Source organism: Anabrus simplex, chromosome 6 (genome assembly GCF_040414725.1).
Source record: "Anabrus simplex isolate iqAnaSimp1 chromosome 6, ASM4041472v1, whole genome shotgun sequence".
In the NCBI taxonomy this organism is placed as follows: Eukaryota; Metazoa; Arthropoda; class Insecta; order Orthoptera; family Tettigoniidae; genus Anabrus; species Anabrus simplex.
Genome location: NC_090270.1, coordinates 246,256,961 through 246,281,217, shown reverse-complemented (window position 1 = coordinate 246,281,217; position 24,257 = coordinate 246,256,961). Strand labels below are relative to the sequence as shown.

Sequence of the window (24,257 nt, the reverse complement as noted above, 5' to 3'; positions counted from 1 at the left end):
GTCAGATGGTAGGGAGGGGTCAGGTTTCTTAGGCACAGGGATAACATTAGCTAGTTTCCATAGTGAAGGAAAGGTTCCGTTTTTAAGGCAGTAGTTGAAAATGTGGGTAATAATTGGTAAAACAGCACCAATAATGTTGTGTAAGAAAGTTATAGGGATATCATCCACTACTCTGGCTTTTGATTTGATAGAATATAATACTTTTTTAACTTCATTAGCAGTAACAGGGTGGAATGTAAAATGTTGTTGGTCAGGTAAAGGGTTCATAACGGAGTTGGGTACTGAGTTTGGGGAATTTAGTACATTAGGGGGTGTTCTTTCTTCAGTAAATAATACTCATTTAACTTATCGAGTGGTATGTATGGCACATGGGGTTGTTGCCAAGGTTTCCCTATGCCTAAGGAACGAAGCGTGCTCCAAGCACTGCTAGAATTCATGATTGCAGTCATGTTTTGCAAGAAAGTAAATTTACGTTTTCTAACGAACTGTTTAACTCTATTTCTAAGGATCCGATAATTTTCGAAGTCCCTTTGGTCACGAGTTCGTTTAAAGCGTCGGTAAAGTGCATCGCGGTGGGCCATCATGTTTTTAATTTCATTATTTAGCCGGGGACAAGATGGGCGAGTAACTTTTATCTGTCGCTTAGGGGTGTGTTTATAGTACAGAGTGATTACAAGGGAGTTAAACTTGTCTACGTTCGCGTCGATATCGTCCAATAGGAGTATGTCATTCGAGGGCAGATTGTAAGCGTCGTGTCTTAACTCGTCCATATCCATGTCTTTTATGTTTCTGGAAATAATATATTTAGGTTTATATTTTGGCATTCGAAGGGAGTAGGATAGGTAGATAAGGTCATGAGGGGAGATAGCTGGGACTGGAATCTGGCTGTGAGTTATAACTTTGTTTGGGTTATTTGTCACAATGTGGTCAATGAGTGTGTGTGTGTTTCGTAGTTTTCTGTGTAAGTGTGATTAGTAGGCTCTAACCGCAGGATGGTCATATCACAGGAAGAAAACATGTCAAAAATTGTTTAGTTTCGTGCGTTTTAGTAAGTAGGCTAATGTTGAAGTCACCTATGACAATAATATGCTCGTAACTAGGCAGTAGGTCAAGTAAGCGAAATTCGAATTCAGTCATATTTGTTATTTTGGGCGGCTTGTATACAATAACTATAAGGAGTTTCTGTTGGTTAATAATGACTTCAACGAACATGAATTCTGGCCCTAGCTGTGCATTGTTAGATGATACACGTATCACCCGGCTTTTTAAGTCGTTTCTGCAGTACAAGGCCACCCCACCTCCTCTTCTGCCATCGGATCTATCATGACGTAAGAGGGAATACCAAGTTGTACTATACCAGAGGGTATGCTCGGTGTAAGCCAGCTTTCGCTAATAGCAAAAATATGCATGTTATTTTCCCTCATTATGGCTTGAATTTCGTCGAAGTGCGCTACCAAGAAGAGTGCGTTGACATGGCAGCACTGTAAACAGTTGGTAGAGGGAGATAATGCCTGTTTGAGGAGCAAGCCGGTTATGAGACCCAAGTTCGTGGTTTCGACCCCACCTGACGCAATCAGTTCCTGAAGGACGGACAAAAATTTCCGCATTCAGTGTCATTGTTGAAGGCATCCCTTACGTTACCTATACAAAGCTTGGAAATAAGGGAACAAAAGTGGAGGTGCTGTATTTAGTTATCAGCTTCCTCTCTAAGATCACCTATCTAAGACAAGTTTGAAATGCTTTCCTATTTTGAATATGGAGTTTATAAGTGATTGTGAATATTCGCTAATATTGTACTCATTGTGATATGAAGAGAAAATGTATTCTGAATGTTTCTTATGGTCCGTTTATTGTTGTGCAAATCATTTCTTAATATCATGTTACAATATCTTTCTGCGAATGTTATCGTTGAATGACCTACACTCTTTAAGAGAAAAAAGCGAAGGTTTATGACGATCACCCTAAAGCAAACTTCTGGATAAGTAAGAGGAAAGGACTGTCAAACTCTGAATGGGCAAATGCTCTGAAAATGTCGTTGCAAATCTCGGCGTTTCGAGCAGTTCCTGGCAGGTGTCCTGGCACAACCCGCTGCCGTCATAGAGACTGCGGGGAGAAAGAAACTTTTGGTCATGCGTTAGCGTCTTCACTGAGAGATTTTAAGTGGAGAGTTTATGAAGAAGTCTGTATCTCGTTCACGGGGTGCAGTAGAAGACCAAATATTGTTGCCATCCACCAGTCGACCCGAACAGCTGTTATTCTTGATTCAACCATCCGGTTCGAAAGAGGCGTATCCCAGGCCAAGGAAGCTGACCAGGAAAAGAAGAGCATATATGAACCATGGATGCCATATCTGCCTGAGGGACGTAACATTCGCCCAGAAAAATGCTTCGTGATGGGTCTGCTATTTGGAAGCATTTGGAAGTATTGAATAAACCTTGGAATCCAGCTCACGACTTTGGAAAATATGATAGTGGACATTTTTAGAAGATTCAGGTTGTTTGTTCAACCCTTGTCCCGTTTCTCTACGGGGTCGGGTATGAGGTGAGATGCCCTTCCTGACGTCAACCTCATCAGATGAGTTAATGAGATGAAATGAATGACGTGATATATGATACTAGGAAGGGGGAGGGTGAAACTCGGTGTTGGCACGTAGCCTAGGTACTCCTTTCGAATAGCACTAGGGGGTCTGCTCAAGGCTTAACATCTCCATCCGACGGACGCATCACCATCACCAGCGTCATATTCCCTCACTCCATATGATCACTAGGGAGAGGTTTGGAATTTAATCCTGGCTTTTGGCAAGCAATTTAGTGATTAGAAACTGTATACCACCGCCTCCCCCACCCTGTCGGCCAACATTCTGATGGTGACGATTATGGCCACCACGCGGGCTATTTTTAAAAGATTCAGTGACAATCTTAAATCAGTACTTGTTCTACTCCTACATGACAAATCACCTAGTGTTCCCTTTCTATACATTCATTTTTTATATTTTCGGTTATCACCTTAATTGTAAAAATTCATGATTCTTGAGGTCATTCACGCTTTGTGGACCGATGTATTTTGAAAAATATACATGGGAATAGTATTCCTCTTATGAAACCGTATAAAACATTATTCATTAATACTTTCAAAAATGTCTCAATAAATAAATGTCATCTTCAAAGTCACCCTTTTAAATATCCACCGTTCTCCAGCCTAGATTTGTAACACGGTACTCTTCATAATTTTTCGGTCTACAGTATTTCTGCTATATTCTCGAGGTTCGAGGATATATATTATACAAAGTCGTCGAACAAACGTTTTAGTAATTTCTGCAGCAACATTAGTGGCAATGTTTAGTTGTGGCAGATCTTGCACATAATTTCACTTTTAAAGCCTGCCTTGCAGGTAAAATAATGTGTGCAAATCGGTAGATAATATTTTAATGGTAGATATTGTACGGCTTCAATGTCAAAATCGTAATACATATGCTTCAAAGCCCTGAAGAATGTTTTAAGGTACCGTAACATTCCCCTGTCCTGAAAATCGATTAAATACACTAAACGAATTTCAGACGCTAGTGAGGATATTTTCCGTGAACAAATTTCGCAGCTAGGTTCTGCCACATGCAAGCTACAATTTTCTGTCTTCTCTCAGGCTTACTTTAGACTGCATCGTTTCTTAAGTTCAATAGAACATTTTTGCCTGTGGTTCACTGATTGCAAGGAATTTGTAATACATTTATTATTAAGTTCATTGTCTTCTGGAAATGTATGGAATGAAACACCTCATCCCTTCTCTTCATCGACTGTGGATGTGGTTGGTTCCCGTGTTGTTCAAATTTATTACAGGTTTGAGGTTCCTTCACACATCTCTAACCCCCCCCCTCCCCATTTATCAGGACTTCTTGTATGTACACATGTCATTTTGTGTTTTGAAAAGTCTTCAAATGCAGATGGAATGACATTTAGAAGTAGGGTAATTTGTCGTCATGCTGACACTATAGTTCGAGTCGCTAAAATGCCTGCCCGAATCTATAGAGTGCAGCTCTAAATTTGTATTCGGGATATGATGAGTTCTAAACCTACCACCGGCAGGACTGAGGATGTTTTCCCGTGGTTTCCTTCTTTTACACCAGGCAAATGTTGGGGCTGTTCGGCCACGTCCTTCATTCCCTTTCCTATCCCGACGTCGCCGAAAACTGCGACGTTATATCATCATTAGCATAAAAAAGGAAGATAAATAATTTTAAAATACACAACTGAGATCGCAGTCAGTTACCTAGCTTTTATCGTTATTGGTCTACCCAAGGCTATTGTGAGATTACTGACGAAACTGAGGGCTGTTGGACTAGACAAAAGAGCAATTAAATTGGTAGCTAAATTTTTATACAATAGAACTCGGAGAATTACAGTAGAGTAAGTGAAGTGTTATCTGAACCCGTAATGATTAAGAAGGGATTCCCACAGGACCTTTAAGTTTTCTTATTCTTCTTCTACATCATCTTCTTGTTCTTATTATTGCACTTCTACTGCCTCAATGGACCACTGTAGTCTATTTCTGTCCGGTCTTCTATGATGTTTTATCGTTTTTCCTTTCTTTTCTTCCAGATTTCTTCATTCTATCTGATCTTCGTTCTCGTTATTCTTCTGAAAATACCCTTTTAGTTGTTTCTCTTTTATAAATATTTGGTAGGAATATAGTTTTACTATTCCTCAATGTATTTACTTTGTTTGATTTATTCTTTAATTCGTCCAGTGTTATGTCAAAACTTTCATGTCTTCTTTTATTTCTTTTTTCCACGCAGGTTGTTGCTTTTGTTTTTATAGCTTCTCCAAAATTCTGCGTATTAACCTGTCTTGAGGTGTTCTCAACAGATGGCGAAAGAATGATATTCTCTTCTTTCTTATGAAATCCGTTATAGATTCTATTTCTTGATATACTGCTGCGTTTGGGATGATACGCTATTTTCATTCTTTTCGGTACTTCTTATTAATGCATGTTCTTACTATTCTTGTTTCTGTTTTTTTAAATTCTGTCTATTTTATTCTTTTGCTTTAGTTTAAATAATGTTTCACTTCCATAAGTCATTTCAGGTTGGTCTACAGTCTTATAATGTTTTAATTTTGTATTTATTGACAAACATTTCTTGTTGTATGCATTTCTGGTTCTTTTTGGGCTCTGGATAATTTATTCGTTCTCTCTGTCCAATAACTTTTTTTCATTTAAATTGCATGTTATACTTTCTCTATGGTATTTAAATCGTTCTACAGTTTCTATTTCATTCCCGCATATCAGAACACTGCTTATTAAAAAAGGATATATAGCCATTATTTTAGTTTTTCAAATGAAATTGATAATCCTCTTTTTCCAGCAATAGTTTGGAGACTTGTGATTCGATTCCGAGCTTCATTATGGTTATTTTTAGCTAGTAGTGCCAGATCATCTACAAATCCTAAGCAATTTAGGCTAACTTCATCTTTAGTGCATCCAATTTTTATATTATTGTTGTTCTCTTTATACCATTATCTCATCAGGTATTCCAGAGTACAATTAAACAAAAGTGGTGTTAATACATCACCTTGTCTTCGTTCTGTTCTGATTGTGAATGCTTCGGATAATCTCCTCTAAACTCTACCTTAGATTTAGTATTTGTTAACGTTAATCTTATCTTTTTAAATAATTTAGGATGTAATCCAAAATTTCGTAATAATTTTAATACTGAAGGTCGGTGAATGCAATCATAAGCTTTCCGAAAATCTACGGAAGTGATAATAATTTGTTTCTGTCGTCTTTTGTGGATATCCATTAATAATTTTAGTGTTATGGTTTGGTCTGGGCAACAACGTAATGGTCAAAATCCCCCCTGATACTCCCCTAATTCTTTCTCCAGTTGACGTTTGCACCGATTGTAAATTATTCTCGAAAATATTTTATAAGTACAATGTTTTCCTATACTTATAAATATTTTTAAATGATGTGAGTAAGGAACTTCAATCACAGATGAGGCTATTTGCGGATGATTTAATAATGTATAGAGCAGTATATAAGTTACAGGATTATTGGAGACTAAAGAAACGACCTGAACAATGTTGTAAGTTGGACAGCAAACATATGAAGATAAACGGGTCGAGACGTGTCTGAGTCCCTGATTTTCCTTCACCCAGTTTCTCTCTAACATGGCGCTTCTAGTGTAGAAGTCTATGTCTCTCTCTTTACTCTTAGTCACTTTTCTCTCCAGATTATTTGCGTATTGTTCATTAGATGACAGGAATAATGGGTTCCTCAGGTCCTTAACGTAATTATAAGGTCTCCATGGTTAGTATATAAACCATTCTTGTAGGTGCTGATTTTCCCACACTCAGTGCATTCTTAAGGAACCATGCTTCGACACCTTCTATTTCTGCAAAGTCCGTAAGACGTTCCCAGATAAGTTATAATCCATAAGATACTATGGTGTTAAAAAGTCTCATAGCTGTAGCTAAGGACAGAGCTGGGAGGTTCTTTTTATGGCTGGAATTGCTTTTGTAGCTGCTGCGGTTCTTTCTTGGGTATGGTATCTAAATGACATTGTAGTAGTTTGCAGGGTAATTCCAAGATATCTAAAGCGGTTGAAGATTTTCAGACGTTCTCCATTGAGAGTAAGAGAATCTCTACCTGACATTTTTCTTCCCTTTCGAAATGTCATTTGGAATGTCTTCTCCAAATTTATTGTCAGGCAATTTCTCTTTACCCACTTCTCCAACTCTGTTAAAGCACCTTGTATATCTTTTCTATTGGGTGACCCCAGCACCATATCATCTGCGTGTAATTGCAAGCTGTCCACTTCATGACCGTATCGATGAATAGAATCAACAAATTAATTTAAAAACCACCTAATCGATACTTTACTTTTGCTTTGGGCAAAATTAAAAATACATTAGCACACGCAGAACATGTTTCGACCACTTATTGGCCATCTTCAGCTGTATAGAGATAGCTTAGATGGAAACATTTGGACAGTAAGCACATTCCAGATCTGCGTATAAGTTTTGTATCCGCTGTGCTCTGAAGGATGTCTGTACTATCGGCTGTAGCGATGTTAAACAATAGAGGGCTCATTGGATCCCCATGCAGGACTCCATTTGTTTGTTCAAAAGACTCAGATACGTCGACTGTCTCCTCAATCTGTCCACTCCTAGCCCTTTCCTGTCCCATTGTCGCCATAAGACCTATCTGTATCGGTGCTACGTAAAGCAGCTTCTAAAAAAAGGAAACCTTCCTCTTATAGCATCTCAAGGATCAGTTTTGATTTTGGTTCGGTTTATCAATTCTATAATTGATGTCCCCTGCAATGATGATATTTGCCTCGTTACGGACTTTCTCAATCGCACAAAAAAAAAATCTCTATCACGTCTTCTGCAGAGTTGTTTGGTTTACTATGTAGGCAGATTAAAGTTATCAATGACGTAGTTACTATTACTACATTTTCTTCTTTGTGTGTCTTTTTCAATTTGCCTGCTGTTGCCTTCAATAAATATGATACTCCACCTTCTGGTCCTCCTGCAGTAGGTGTTGCGTATGTATGAATGCCATAGTATCCTGGTAAGTCAAAGTCTTCTAGTATAAATGATCCTCCTTTTCGACATAATCACCACCAGAATTAAGACACTTGGCAAATCGTGCGATCTACTTTTGTTTGCCGGTGTCGTAGAAGTCTGCCGCCGGAGAATGGAACCAGCGTGTGACATTCGTCTTCAGCTTTTCGTCCATGAGGAAATGCAGACAGGAAGGTAGAATTTTCCTGAGATGCAAGAAAAGATGAAAAACACAGGGAGCAAGATCAGGACTGTACGCTGATAATAAAACCTCCCCCAGCCGAACTCCTGTAGAACAGTTGCCGAGCACCGAGCCGTATGTGGGCGAGCATTGCCATGGATCAGCACAACACCTGCACTGAGCATTCCTCGCCTCTTGCTTTGAATGGCCCATCGCAATCTCCGTAGAAACTTTATTATAGACGGAACCTCGCAGGCGGCGGGAGAAAGAATACGAGCCGCCATTTCTGGCCACTGCTGCTGCGCTACTGACACCAGGAGGGACTTGTCCGGCCGGTATATGATTGCTATATCATAGATCAGTCTTGCATGCTCATATTTTTCGGCTAAAAACGTTTACTTTACAAGAAAAGAAATTGAGAAACTTAATTTCTGGATGGCTTACGTATAATCTGAAAGCCGGATTTGGACTAACGAGTTAGACATATTGTGCTGATTGTAAATACTATTTTAATTCAATAAATTGCAGTTCGAACTTAATAATACGACATCCTCAGCCACCCATCTTTCACTCCTGTACAGCAAAGTCTGTCTCAGCACAGAGCTACGTGAAAAATCATTATTTTTGAGAGCTCACATCTTCCTTACAGAATGTCGCTAATCACAATTGTGAGCTCACCGCATTACATATACCGGGAATATACCCAAAATTTAAAGTTCTGTGTGGGCATTTGACCAGTTGCCTACCCTCTTCCGCTTCGTCCCCTCTCATGCTTGTACCATGTATTAATTATAATAATAATAATAATAATAATAATAATAATAATAATAATAATAATAATAATAATAATAATAATAATAATAATAATAATTTATGTATTTATGTATTTATTTACAGGAACTGTGAGTGAAACAACGCAGCTAGTTGGAGTGAACGCGCTGTACTTCAAGGGTAGCTGGGCGAAGCCCTTTGACGAGCAGCAAACAACCATGGAGCCCTTCCACGTGACTCCCAACACTACAGTTACTGTTCCCATGATGCACAAGAAGGAGTACGTCATGTATGCGAACAACCCAGATCTTGGATATCAAGCCATCATTATGAGATACCGAGGAATGGTTGATGATCCCACGGGTGATGTAAGAACCCACATGTCTTTATTCTAAGTTATTTCATTTGGATGTATGAACAAGGTTATTTATGTGTTTTTTTTACATCTAATGCCTGCAACGGAAATCAACCGGAAATACGATGAATTTCCATCACCTTAGCCTTAATTATTATTATTTATTATTAGACTGTCACTCGTTAACAAGTATGATTGCCTTCCAAAGGCCAACGGCCGTAGCCGTGTTGAAACACCGGATCCCGTGAGATCTTCGAAGTTAAGCAACATTGCTCTTGGTCAGGAGTTGGATGGGTTGCCACGCGCTGTTGGTGGGGGGTAAGCGAATTGAGGAGCGGAAAGGAACCGGCCACCATACCGCACGTAAACTCCGGATCAGGAACACCTCTGCGGAGGTTCGGACCTGCCTTCGGGCAGAATAACCTTACCTTACCTGTTTTCCAAAGATAAAGTCCAAATTACATGAGTTGTTTGATGGCTGTATAATCTTATTCTGGAACCACAGGCTCTTCCAAAATGTTGGCACACGGTGTCTTCACTGTTGTTTAAAGGACAAATGCCCTTGGTGGACGAGGTGACGCCATTCTGGACGAGTAGATGCTACAACCTCTCAATATTCAGGGTCAGTTTGACATTTCTTTAGATTCGCCATCATTAGTTCTTTATAACGTTTTGTTGCCCACCCTGTTTTCTCTGTCCGACCTTCAACTGAAGTACATAATTTGTTTAGGGAGACGTTGACTCAGGCATGCGAATTGCCTGACCTGTCCATCGAAGCTGGTGTTTTATTATGAGAGCCTCAACGCAGGTTACATAAGCTTACTCCAAAACACTTACGTTAGTGCGTCCGTCTTGCCATTTTATTCCTAGGACTCTCTTAATGCAGGGTTAGCGAGGTACACGTAGGATTTTACCTCAAATTGTTCTGAACTAGATCAGAGTGATAGGCCGTTTCTCACACCGATTTCTTGTTGGATACTTTTGTATCCATCACTTGGCAGAGGCCAGAGCAAAATGTTGCTTCCACCGAAGTCTCATTCTCATCCATGCGTGTGATAATATGGAAGCTGCTGGGTATAGGTAGTGTTGAGTAGTGACATTCGGAGCACGACCAGTGTGTATGAGTGTTTTGAAAGGTGTTGCTCATAGGATCAATCGTGCTGCAATAGGACTTTCGGAACAGTGAGGAAAGCAATGGAAAACTACTTCTCTCCTCAACTTGCCTAGCACGCCTCATGCTGATGCTGGCATTAGTTTCGTGGTTGCTCTAAAACCGAATAGCCTTTGGTAGTGCCATTTGAGGATCCAACCAGCTGCTAGGCTAATAACCTAACAGACTGAGTGCGACGATAACAATAAGGTTTACATAAAAATCTTGCGAATTATGCCTCATGGCTTAAGAAGTACAGAGGGAGTGATATCAATATACATTTAAAAAATGGAACTACCAAGGGAGTTGGCCGTGCGGTTAGGATTGCGCAGCTCTGAGCTTGCATTCGGGAGATAGTGGGTTCGAACCCCACTTTCGGTAGCCTTGAAGATCCTTTTCGGATGTTTCTCATTTTCACACCAGGCAAATCCTGGGGCTGTACTTTAATTAAAGCCAAGGCTTCTTTTTTTCCAACCCTAGCCCTTTCCTATCCCATCGTCGCCATGAAACCTATCTATGTCGGTACGACGTAAAACAACTTGTAAATAAAAAAAATGGAAATAAACACGTGTCCGCCTCTGTGGTGTAGTGGTTAGTGTCATTAGTTGCCACCCCAAGAGGCCCAGGTTCGATTCCCGGCTCTGCCACTAAATTTGAAAAGTGGTACTGTAACCTTTCCAAGGCATCAGTACATGAACCAGTTACCATTGTTCATAAATATGACGTTAGAATGGAGCACCATCGGTGAGCTTCGAACTCAGCCCGGTTTGTCGAAGCCTCACCCTCCCCTACTAGAATAGTTCGCTAGCTGAGTCGGTATCGCATTTTCGGGTCTGTGGACTGTCCGATGGGGCGGTAAGTCCTTTAGTAATAGTCTCTATAGTAGGGGGAAAAGTTAATTATGAGAGGAATACCATTTCATTACTAATGAGAAGAGAGACAATATCTTGTATAACAAAATTTTACTTATACTAGTGAAACACATTATTTACATGGGTATGCCATACAAACACCTTACATATAGTAACTTGGGTGATCTTGACGTTTAAATGTTCGGTAGTCCTTTTCTACACTTCATTATATGTTTAAATATTCAAACTTAAGAAGGCGTTCCCTCTCGAACTATTACACTACCTCAGACTTAGAAGAGGCGTTTCCTCTCTAATTATTTCACTCTACACTTATATTACATCACACACATATTTAATCATTATGGACACACCCCGCTGTAAATCTGTTTACCTGCCAAGAATTAATATATTCAATTTGCATCAAATTATGATATAAGTTTGCTAGTATCGTATGAACTGAAATAGGCAATTTACACTCCCAATCCTTTGAAAGTCGCGTTACAACACTACCTTAAGTTAAACGTTGCCAAATATGCAGTATGATAAACACGCTCATTTCATAAGGGTTTTTATCAACACATATATCAGGACATTATTTACACAACGATGTTACCTATGGACAAGCATTTAGCGACTTCAATACCAAACATCATAGACAAAGTATTATAGCACTACCTGCAACAAATGGACAAGAATATATACATTTCACATACACACAATGAGTCCCAGATGGTACAAGCCACCCGCTGTTGGTAACAGTGAACATAGACTTTCACTGTCTCCTGGAACGAACTCAAGATCTTCTGAGACGGGGTATATCTAATCTGGAATTCCCTGTACGCTATAAGTAATTAAGAAAATAAATTGGAGGGATCCTTCCTTTAATGCTCATCTGGAATCCCTGCGACGTTGGCTCTATTTAAATTAACACGCGTAATCTCTGTGCCGAAAGAAAAAAAACTCGTCACTTGTATCTGTTCTATTTCACTGAAGAAAACGCCTTCACTCCCCCGTTTAAAGGGGCTCATAAAACTCCAGCTGTGAGCTGCCCGTGACACACTTCCAAAGAGCGGTCCACTAAGCCTTCTCGGGCAATGGCTTCACGGCAAATAATCTATTCACTTCTTTCAATACTGGCCACCATGGCATCACACAAATCACGGCCCTACATCCGGCCGTAATCAACATATTCACATCGCGATATGCGCCTCGCGTCTCTTAATGACAGATTCCAAGGGAACTTCACATTTCATTTCACAATATATATTATGGCTACAGCCTGTTCAGCCATTTCATTTCCTCTCGGTACATCGACCACGATGCAAATTCAGTGATGATCTCCTGCCACAGGGTCCAAATTGACTTGCGCATTCGCGAACTAATTAGCGATGTAAGATATATACCCCAATCTCATGCTCCATTCGTTGTTCCAGCAGTTTTAATTTCTAGTAAGGAGGATTTCCTAAGAGCTTGTGAAGTAAAAAAAAAATCAGTTACTGAGATATCTTTGAGGACTCCTATTGGCTGTAGAAAGATGATAACTGGAGTCGTTTACGTAGAATATTTAAGCCCTTTTACTTGACAGTACTTCACACTTAATTAATCTGAGGTCCTTAAATTTACGTGATGCATTATCAAACCCTTGTAAAAAAATGGAAGTAAAATATGGTCGTTCCCAAACCATGAAGAAAGTATTCTATAAAAGACCCAAATAAAAATGAAATTATAATTATTATCCCTCTGAAATGGCGTGCTTGCAGTCTACGTTATATCTAAGTGAAAAATCTACATATTTACAATGGGACACGACCTTCAAAGATATAAATACTTGGAAATGTACTCAGCCTTCTGGATACCACGTTCACAGCTTTACAGGAGGGCACTCCATGGACTTAAGCTGCTTGCATCACGTTATCGGCGATGTGAATACCCATGATGACTTCCTGGCAGGTCATACACATGACAGCGACGTTCCAGACGTTCTCGGCTACCAGACGAAATTCCGGCAAACAGCTAGATGATTCGTTCACTCCGGTACACAGGCAAAATTCTGGCATTCAACTGGACGTCGGCGTTCACTCCGGCGTTCTCGTAGACATGTAAATGAGGGGAAATTATCTCAAGTGAATGCGTTAGTTTATTACACACCACAATTTGAACATATGGTTGGATTTGCTCAATAGCACGAGCATTCCAACCCAATGTCGGTAATGTCCCAGAAGCCCGACATTAATCCCTTCTCATTTATCTATTCTTCTTGTAGGCAGCGATTATAGGCCCAGAAATTTCACTAGTTTCCCTAGAAACGACAGTGGTTAGGCCACTAATGTATTAGCATTCTCGTATTCATGATACTAGTTCAGGCCTGTTCTAATGCACTTAGCCGTGAGTCGAGCTCTCAACTGTACTACGGATTACTTTAACGTGGCGCTGTCCTCAATTAGGTCTACACTGAGCCATTCACTGACTTTCTTGGTAATTCATACGGATATCAAGCACGTTCGCTCCACCCACTTCGCTAAGTACGTCCCTATATATGTTAACTGAGCCGTATTAACTTAGACACATAGGAGGCTCGATGTACGAACTTTTCTACACACGGACATCGGTTATTACGGTTTCGTACCGTTCCTATTTATTAATTTGCGGCACACTGTACACGCTAACATCTCACTCAGAGGGTGATTATTTCCACATACTCACAGACTTTAATGAATCACTGTATTACACTGCTCAAATTACACGATTATTTCTTCACAAACGACTCACACACAAACCACGACGAAATACTACCGTACTGGCGCTACACTGCAAATGCACTGGGTAGTGTCTCCTTCTCAGCTCTTGAATATATAGGCGCGCTACGCTAGAGACCCGAATGCTGAGGGTGGGGGAAAAATGCAATTCTTTCTCACACGTTGGTCCGTTAATACGCAACGTACAGTGACGAACAGGGTATCAAAATGTAGCTCCTGTATTCCCATCTCCACTGAGTGACTGTTATTAAAATAACTTCGTAGGCTTTGAAGCAATCTTAAAAGCGTCCTTTAGTCTCTGGCGGTGAATGATGACGAGCACAGGGGATTCCTTGTGTTCGCTCTCACGGTTAGGGTCCAACATCTGTTAGTCATTAAGACGCGCCCTTGTTTACAGCGTAGTTACCACTCTGTCAGTTAAGTAGAGCACTTCTCGGTCTCATAATTATGCGTAAAATTCCCTGATTCAAATGAATGTTTGCGCTTAATTATCCATTGGGTATTTTGCGATTTATAAAAATTAACAGAAATAAAACAGCTGAATGCGTTAAGTTGGCAGTGGTAAATAAGCGAGGAAAACAGGGTATAATGTTAGTTTTCACGTTGGATGTACTCTCTGGGCTCAGCTAGTGACCTAGATTCTTTGTCACGTGATAACGCGTATCGTTTCATCTCGCTCGCGGTGGGAGTGAGAAAACTTCGAGTACAAGTGCTCTTGCACCGCCTTGCTGCTAATTACCAGCAACTAGAGCTGGGTCGCGCGACTCTGGATATTGCAAATCGAGTCCTGGAGCGGGCAGAAAAATTTTAACTTGGGCAGTTTTTATCGTAGAATGACGCGGAAAACGGCATATTTCATCTCCTGGATATCATGACATACCATAGGTGACGTTGTGAACTGTCACAATACGACGGTTGGAACGGGGTCCATTCAGCCTCGGGAGGTCAACTGAGTAGAGGCGGGTTTGATTCCTTCCTCAGCCATCCTCGAAGTGGTTTTCCGTGGTTTCCCACTTATCCTCCTTCCCTCTTCCTTGCCTATCCCTTCCAATCTTCCCATCCCCCGATAAGGCCACTGTTCAGCATAGCAGGTGAGGCCGCCTGGACGAGTTACTGGTCATTCTCCCCCGTTGTATCCCCTCACCCAAAGTCTCACGCTCCAGGACACTGGCCTCGAGGCGGTAGGGGTGGGATCCCTCGCTGAGTCCCAGGGAAAACCAATCGTGAAGGATAAACAGATTAAGAATGAAAGAAACCTTTTTCGATAGCTTACAAAGTTGAACGCAGATTTCATATCCGACTTGGATGACCATCGATGACCATTCTTTCCTTTCATTTTACATGCCCCTGGAACATATAATAATAATAATAATAATAATAATAATAATAATAATAATAATAATAATAATAATAATAATAATAATAATAGTAATCATAATAATCAACATTTATTGCAACCAATAGCCATAAACGAAATTCATCATCATCATCATCATCATCATCATCATCATCATCTGTTTACCCTCCAGGTTCGGTTTTTCCCTCGGACTTAGCGAGGGATCCCACCTCTACCGCCTCAAGGGCAGTGTCCTGGAGCTTCAGACTCTTGGTCGGGGGATACAACTGGGGAGTATGACCAGTACCTCGCCCAGGCGGCCTCACCTGCTATGCTGAACAGGGGCCTTGTGGAGGGATGTGAAGATTGGAAGGGATAGGCAAGGAAGAGGGAAGGAAGCGGCCGTGGCCTTAGGTTAGGTACCATCCCGGCATTCGCCTGGAGGAGAAGTGGGAAACGACAGAAAACCACTTCCAGGATGGCGGAGGTGGGAATCGAACCCACCTCTACTCAGATGACCTCTCGAGGCTGGGTGGACCCCGTTCCAGCCCTCGTACCACTTTTCAAATTTCGTGGCAGAGCCGGGAATCGAACCCGGGCCTCCGGGGGTGGCAGCTAATCACGCTAACCACTACACCACAGAGGCGGTCCAACGAAATTCATACGGTACAATAAAATTAAGTGACATATTATTAATGAGTTGTCTTGATTTCTTCGATCCCAAGCTCGTATTTGTCTTGAAAGCGATTGTAGTTACTCTCCAATTGAGTTGTTAGGCCTGTCGTTGGAGAAGATTTTCTGTCAGGGTTATCTTCCTTAGCCTTTAGCAGTCCCTTGCCACATCTGCAAGGCAGCAGCTTCCTGTTGAATGTACGTGTCATTTTCTACGCAAAGGCTTCAACAAGCCCCCTAAGGGTGAACTCCTCTGCCCATAGCCATAGCCGTTAGTTTGTCAGGTTTGGTAACGGCCGCCCAACCCTCGGCCAGACAGTCGCAGGTAGTACCGTCTACTGTCGCATACGGTACCCGGATGTACCTGTATGTATTGTACCCATCCTGGGCATATTAGGGCAACTATTACATAATTCGGTTTCACAAACAGATGTATAGATGGAATTGCTGGATGAGAACTTCAGAAGTCATTTTCCAGGCTTGAAGTCTCGTCCTTCCTACTTTCATTGCGCCAACGGCTGGAGCTCATAAAGCATACGGGCAGTGGAATGTTCGAAAAAGAAAACAGGCACTACATAAAATATAACGAAAGTAGGATTCTCTATAATGTGAGAGGAATACACTAATATTATTAAATGAGAAGAATCTTCGTTGAAATATTTTTGCTAAACGTTTTATTATACTCATAAAATCACACGGTTAGTACATGAGATGATGCCATATTACAACACATAAACAAAGAAACAGTCAAGACTGAAGCAATAATTATATATAGTATGACTTAACGTCCTGTTAGTTTATGCACAGTTATAGTTGTCGCTTAGCATACCTTAAATCATCGATTAATATGCACTGATACGTGGTTTTATTTATCTATAACAGTGATACTAAATGGCATCTATTACTTTAATAAGCTGATAAAAAATGGATACTAAATGGCATCCATCTTGTTAATTAATTATCATTAATAATCATTAACCATGTATTTAATTAATTATCATGGTTGTGGAATGACTGCATTCCACAAGTACATTTCCTTTTACACACGAGATTGCATCGCCGTACATCAAACACATGGTCTATTTGACCATGACTATTTTATATTACGCTGAACACATACGGGTATCCTGGGTTTACCTAAGAAATCATATTCAAAGAAAAATCAACCAACGCTGGTATCGAATCCATCACCATAAAACACTTTGGGGAATACTAAAACACGTAAACACATTACATAGAAAATATCAAACATATAGCACACGATACTTCTTGAAGATATGGCTTAATCAAGCCATAGTATCAGGTTAGATCCATGGTCCCAACATGAGTCGAACTCAGGTTCTACGGCTTCCGAGGTAAAAAATCCGAAACTATCACGAGCTAATTTAATCCATAAAAACGGGAAGGGGTTTATCCTTCGCAAAATTCATAAAATTATCCACGTTACTCATAGCGTATCATTAGAATGGGAATGAAACTGCCCTGGCAAATGAAAATAATCTTGCAGTGAAACTCTAGGCTCGTTGGAAACAACACAGTCTCCCTCAGACCCTACAAGTCCTTACGTCGTAAATATGTAACTCATGACAATAGCTGTGTGTACAGCTCTGGGGCTACAAAAAGCACAAAGTACTCCTTATTTCTTTCTTTCTTTCTTTCTTTCTTTCTTTCTTTCTTTCTTTCTTTCTTTCTTTCTTTCTTTCTTTCTTTCTTTTTCCTTTATATCATCTCGGATCGTTATCAAGTACGCATTCATCTGAGAGCCATCACTTCTTATTATTCATTATCTGGCTATATATTCAGCCTAATTCAATATATCACAAAAGCCGTAATTATTATAATCTTTTATCATCCCAACATCTCAAACATCTCACAAGCTTCACCCTCCACATCATACCACTGCATCTCAAATCTGCTCTATTAATTTACAGAGAATACTCCATTCTCAAAGGTTATCTAATTAATTTAATTCTACACGCGTATCTATATAATTCACATATTACCTCGGTTTGGGACATCTTCAATGTTCATCTATTATCATATGGGATTTATAAATACCTGAATCACCTTGAAGCAAACATATCATTTATATTCTAATTACTACGAAGATCTTTACCAGATAGTAACAGTACGAAGAAGTTATAAATTTAGCTAAAGCGCTATTCTTCTCAAAATATGTGCTTCCTATACGCTAAGAATTTATGGGATCTATATAATAATTAATGCAAATAAGCCTGCTAAATATCAATGATTATTCTTAAATCACCTGAAAACCCTAATTAAAATAATAAATAATATTTTCCTAGTCACACGCGCATACTGTTCCCTACATTTAATATTATTATAACATTTTAATATTTACAAAAAAAATTGCTACTGGCATGCTAATCTCGTGGTTTAATGTATTCGAATTAAATGTACTTATCAAATGCTGCGTATGGTTTGCCGTCATCTCGAGGTACACCTTAGATTTTTACACCATCATTATGAGTGGTCTTCTCTTTGATAGTCCTTGGTTCCTCTTCATCCTAACACGTTCCATGTCTCGAACTGTGGTCTTCTTAGTTGAGTCTCTGGACGTTCCCTGTAGAAATGACTGCAGGCACTTAGGCGCGATTCTCGTAGGCTCCAGATCTCGGGGTTAGACGACCACTCACGAACATACAGGCAAAAATAGAAAATCAGTTACTAAACACTGTTTATGTACTTTGAAAGGAATATACTGGTGATAAGATCCACTAATAACTTTAAATAGATTAATGCAAATAGTGGCAAGTTTGTAGAAATCACTGTTCATTTCCACATTAATCACACAGTCTATCACCACGAGTGTCCATGGAGTATGCAAACGCTAATTTTATCAGGAATAATTCTTTAATTTTACTGAACGTCACTCACTCTTAAAATGCTTTAGACCGGTCACTATTAATTACTGAACGTAATTAGCTGTCTCACTACCTCTAAACAACCTGATGCGTTTGCCCTTTCACTGATGATTGCATCATAAGCCGCAACTGACTGTCGTTGATATTTTAAAAAAATTAAATGTTGAGATAAGGCTTCTATTCATCTACATTGTACATTAAATTGTACCACACGGCTTATTTCGCGATATTTTACATCGCACTGATGTGTTTTTCTTCCTTGACACAACACTTCATACACTGATATCCAAGTTCACTCCTAACGTGTGAGTACTACGGCTGCACACATGAAAATGGGATACTGTATCTAAGTCCAGCCTCTACTTATAGCATCCGGACTGAATGGTCGGAGGGGAGGTAAATCACGCTCCTGTAATCGGAATCTTTCAGCGACGTGAAAACAATCAAATTATAGTTCGCAACCTCTACTTTCTACTGATCTCATATAAACCTAAAACGATCAGTGGATGATTCACAATCTCAAAAGCGTCCTTTTAGAAATTCACACGTCATGGTTCATCACGCAAGACATCCCACTTTTTTCCACACATTGTCAGATTTCGGCAGTCATCTTTAATCTGTGTACTACTGTATGACAGGCGTCATTACCGATCCACTATTCAAGTATTCCACTTATATGCATCAACAATTAGAATTAAATACATCGGTTCGAATGAGACCTGACTCATAAATTTCCAAAAATGATCTCAGATGAAGGTGTTCTTCTTCGTCCTCTTTTTAGTAAATTATGGTGAAGTGGCACCAATGAATGCGGTGTTGAATTGGTAAAGGACATTTATTTCTCAGGGGTTAACCAACCCTAATTCAGCCCACTCTCCGATAACCTGCATTTCTACGCGTAGCGTCATCTCTCCTTCTCGCTCGCTCGAAAAGAGAGAGCGATTTCAAGGTTCAGCGGTAATGCGCTATCCTTTTCTCGTTACAGCGCAGAAAACAGCTCCCTTCGGGCTGGCATATCGCAAATCACATCCCGGTTCGGCATGTAGACTGCTAATTACTACATTATATGTCACAGAATGTTGCGGAAAACGGCATATATAATTGACCAAACCTCTTAACATGCCTATGGCATGGTAATGAACGGTTACACTATAATGTAGAAAGTTTGACCTGGCTGGAAGTAGAAACAGCAATATATAAAATGTAAAACAACAAGTCTGCAGGACTGGATGAGTTCAGTGTGGACATGATCAAAGGACTTGGAGAACCTGGAATACAATGGTTGTACATAGTACTAAATAAAATTGGGGAACAAAATGAAATCCCCAGTGAATGGAGGCAACGAGTGATTATTCCACTATTTAAGAAAGGTCACCGAAAGAACTGTAACTAATATAGAGCCGTAACCCTTCTATCACATGGGTAGTACCTGAGACCATTCTGGAGAGAAAGGTCAGAAAATTTGTTGAACCTAAACATGGATTTAGAGCGAACAGATCAACCCTAGACCTCATTTTTCTACAAGAATGTTTTTGAAATATAATGGAATAAGAACAGAACAGTTATAGCTGTATTCTTGGATATTTAAGAAGGCATATGATCAGGTACCACGTAAGCACATATGGGAATGTCTGAAACATAAAAAGTGCCAGATGAGATTATTGCTCGAGTAAAATAACCATATCGAGATACAAAGAGCTGTGTGCAAATTCAAGGAGGCAGGTCAAACTGTTTTGATACCAAGAGCGGAGTCCAAGAAGGGAGTTTTTTTATCACCACTTCTCTTCATTACTATAATGGATGAGGTTATACAAGAAGTGAAAATGAAGGATCAGACAACAAATGCACCTGCATTTGCTGATGATGTTGTGATACGGGGTGAAACAGAAGCAGAAGTTCAAGCTAAACTAGATCTTTGACAAGAAGAATTTGAAAGAATGGGAATGATCATCAGCCGAACTAAAACTGTCGGTTTAGTGATGAGTCGAAATACTGAAGCAGTCCACCTGCGAATGCAAAATGAATAAGTAGACATTATCAAAACCTTCAAACACTTAGGGAGCTTCGTTTCTTCTGACAATACCATAAACCAAGAAATAAGCAATAGAATGCAAGCTGCATCAAAATTCTACCACTCCGTTTGTCAGTTACTTTGGGACGACTCATTTTTCCAACCTTGCAAGTTCACGCTGTACAAAACATATCTTGTAGCAATTCTAACATTCGGACTGGAAGCAGCAACGTTGACTAGATCTGCACAAAGTCACCTACAGGCCACTGAAATGAACTTCCTTCGGTCATGTCTCAAAAAGACAAGGAGAGACAAAGTAAGGAATGAAAGTATTTGGCAACATGCCCCATGATACCCATTCACAAGTGGCTTCATCCGGGATGTGCAAAGCCTTCTTCCTGCAGACACAATGGCGAATATGGCGTATATAACCTCTACCGGTATACGGTATATACCGGGTTATTCATTAGCCCCTTATTTTTTCCGTGGTATGTAACCCAACTAACGCGTATATCATAGTCATTAGTACCTACTCCTTTATGGCCTTTGTGCAACTATGCTGTTTATAATAATGCTCGCGAACATGGTAGAACTCATCAGCGGCAGTGTTATTTCTTCTTCTTCTCCTTAATCTGTTTACCCTCCAGGGTCGGTTTTTCCCTCGGACTCAGTGAGGGATCCCACCTCTACCGCCTCAAGGGCAGTGTCCCGGAGTTTCAGACTTTGGGTCGGGGGATACAACTGGGGAGAATGACCAGTACATCACCCAGGCGGCCTCACCTGCTATGCTGAACAGGGGCCTTGTGAAGGGATGGGAAGTTTGGATGGGATAGGCGAGGAAGAGGGAAGGAAGCGGCCGTGGCCTTAAGTGAGGTACCATCCCGGCATTTGCCTGGACGAGAAGCGGGAAACCACGGAAAACCACTTCCAGGTGGGAATCGAATCCACCTCTACTCAGTTGACCACCCGAGGGTGTGTGGACTCCGTTCCAGCCCTCATACCACTTTACAAATTTCATGGCAGAGCCGGGAATCGAACCCGGGCCTCCAGGGGTGGCAGCTAATCAGGCTAACCACTACACCACAGAGGCGGACGCGTTATTTCTATTAATTAACTATAACGAACGTGTAAAACGATCACAGCTGCGAATAACGCTATCTTACGTTTGGAGAGGAAGTGTCCACAAGGACTACAACAACGTCATCTGTGCTACGGCTCGAGGTAGCTGAGGTGGCCAAAAATACGCATCACTCTTACTGCATCAGCCAAGCTGCCTGGTACAAGGTTCGGTTTACGGGCTGGTACACATTTTTCGATTAACGCAGTTTATAATGGCTGTACTATGACCATATAGCATCCTGTTCCAAAGAGTGAATTTATATTTGGTCCTGAAAGGGACCGTTTCTATCCGATATTACGTAGCCTGGTTGGACTTCGACATGCTGGTCTGTGGGTAGGAAGTAGGGTGCCTGGCATATTCAGTATAACAAGTGCTAGAAATGGCCACCACCTTTGTTTATGCAGTTTTCAGCACGACGTTTTAAAGACATGCTTGCACGTTGGAACATGTCAGATGTAACAGCTTGGCATGCTTCGGTGATAAGTTGACGAAGGTGACCAGGATCTTTAGGGTCCTGTGCATACACTACCTGCTTTAAATGACCCTACAGGAAGAAGTCAAGTGGCGTTAGATCGGCTGATCTGGCGGGCCAATTAACGAGTCCGCCCCTTCCTATCCATTTATTTCGATATGAAGTATGAAGATGGTTCCGGACGACTACTGATCCGTGAGGTGGAGCTCCGTCCAGTTAAAACCACATTCGTAAGCGCTCGCGCAGTGGCACGTTTTCCAGCAGGTATAGGAGTTCATTTTGAAGAAAATGAAGGTAGCATGCTCCCGTTAGATGTCCGTCGAAGAAATATGGTCCGATGAGATAGTCACCCAGGATCGCACACAAGACATTTACTCCCCACCACACTTGAAATGGGCCCTGTTTTACCCAATGTGGATTCTCCGCGATCCAATATGCATACTGTGCCCTTTCACGACACCATTGTTGTGGAATCGTGATTCATCTGAAAACAGACTCTTGGTCACCCTGCATAATGCCCATTGACAAAATGTTACTCTATCATCTAAATCATGTCCATGGAGCTGCTGGTGTATCTGAAGATGGTATGGGTGAAATTTATTGGTATGCAGTATACGCATGACTGATGAGCGGCTGATTTTAGTCTGTTGTGCAAGTGTCCAAGTACTAATATGAGGATTATTATGGACAGCGTCCAGAACAGCCTCTTCATTTGGACCAGAAGTTATAGGAGCATGTCCAACAGAAGTTACACTTCCAAGCGTCCCAGTTGACCGGTAGTCGGCAGTCCTCCGCCAGGAAAGAGCTCGTGATAGAGACGTTGCGACTGGACTCCGTTCTGCCTTGTTTCCCCATAAATGAACAACATATCAACGTGCTCGTCACTGGAATGCACCGTGTGTGAATGAATACGAGCTGTGATGTGACCTGGTAAGTGTGCATAAACATTGTGTCCGTTAAAATGGGGCAAGACCTATCGGCCAAAAAAAAAAAACAACATATGGATAAAGTTGGAATCGAACCAATGCATTATCATATTCAAACACCATGTGTCACCGGCACTTAACCGACTCAGCCACAAATACAACATACGATACGCTCACTAAAGGATTATTACCACGTCATCACACGCCCCCTTATTTTTACATGACACCACGCCCCACGGCAATTTGCTCACGCATGTTATATATTGTTGCTCTGATTTTGAAACGAAGAAACCGATCCTCAAACGTTAACAACATTGTAAGAAAGAGAATTTACATACCGAAACATCATATTCATCATCATCATCATCATTATCTGTTTACCCTCCAGGTTCGGTTTTTCCCTCGAACTTGGCGAGGGATCCCACCTCTACCGCCTCAAGGGCAGTGTCCTGGAGCTTCAGACTCTTGGTCGGGGATACAACTGGGGAGTATGACCAGTACCTCGCCCAGGCGGCCTCACCTGCTATGCTGAACAGGGGCCTTGTGGAGGGATGGGAAGATTGGAAGGGATAGGCAAGGAAGAGGGAAGGAAACGGCCGTGGCCTTAAGTTAGGTACCATCCCGGCATTTGCCTGGAGGAGAAGTGGGGAAACCACGGAAAAACACTTCCAGGATGGCTGAGGTGGGAATCGAACCCACCTCTACTCAGTTGACCTCCCGAGGCTGAGTGGACCCTCGTACCACTTTTCAAATTTCGTGGCAGAGCCGGGAATCGAACCCGGGCCTCCGGGGGTGGCAGCTAATCACGCTAACCACTACACCACAGAGGCGGACAACATCATATTTAGGATTGTAAATCATTATTAGTAATTGAAAATATTTTACAACCCGAGAACACGCTATGTTAGCAAACTGCCGCAATTCCAAGGCTGTGACCTGACATCAAAGCACGCCCCGTTAGCAAATTGCCGCATACTATATTTTAGGCATTTTCACATAATTTGCATTAACACAAGTCCAGTTGAATTAGTAAAATATGAAATATAAACAAATATGATTGATTTAAGAAACATCGTAAGCATATTACTTCTGTCCAACAATCAGCCAGTCTAGTCATTTTCAGCTGGATCCTCCTGTTGGGTTGAGCATCTCGAACACGTTGGCACTGTATGTTCTCGGCAGATGGCAATATCACATGCGCAACAAATAACC

The 24,257-nt window shown here is 41.0% G+C and overlaps 1 protein-coding gene across 2 annotated transcripts in view; it reads left to right on the top strand.

Moving 5' to 3' along the window:
* Window positions 1-24,257, top strand: part of LOC136875697 (leukocyte elastase inhibitor) — a 133,677-nt gene that overhangs the window by 72,413 nt on the left and 37,007 nt on the right. For both annotated transcript variants that reach the window (XM_067149258.2, XM_067149256.2), the window contains one exon: window positions 8,638-8,879. In XM_067149258.2, coding sequence (XP_067005359.2) covers window positions 8,638-8,879 — 242 coding nt within the window. The remainder of the gene's footprint in view (window positions 1-8,637; window positions 8,880-24,257) is intronic.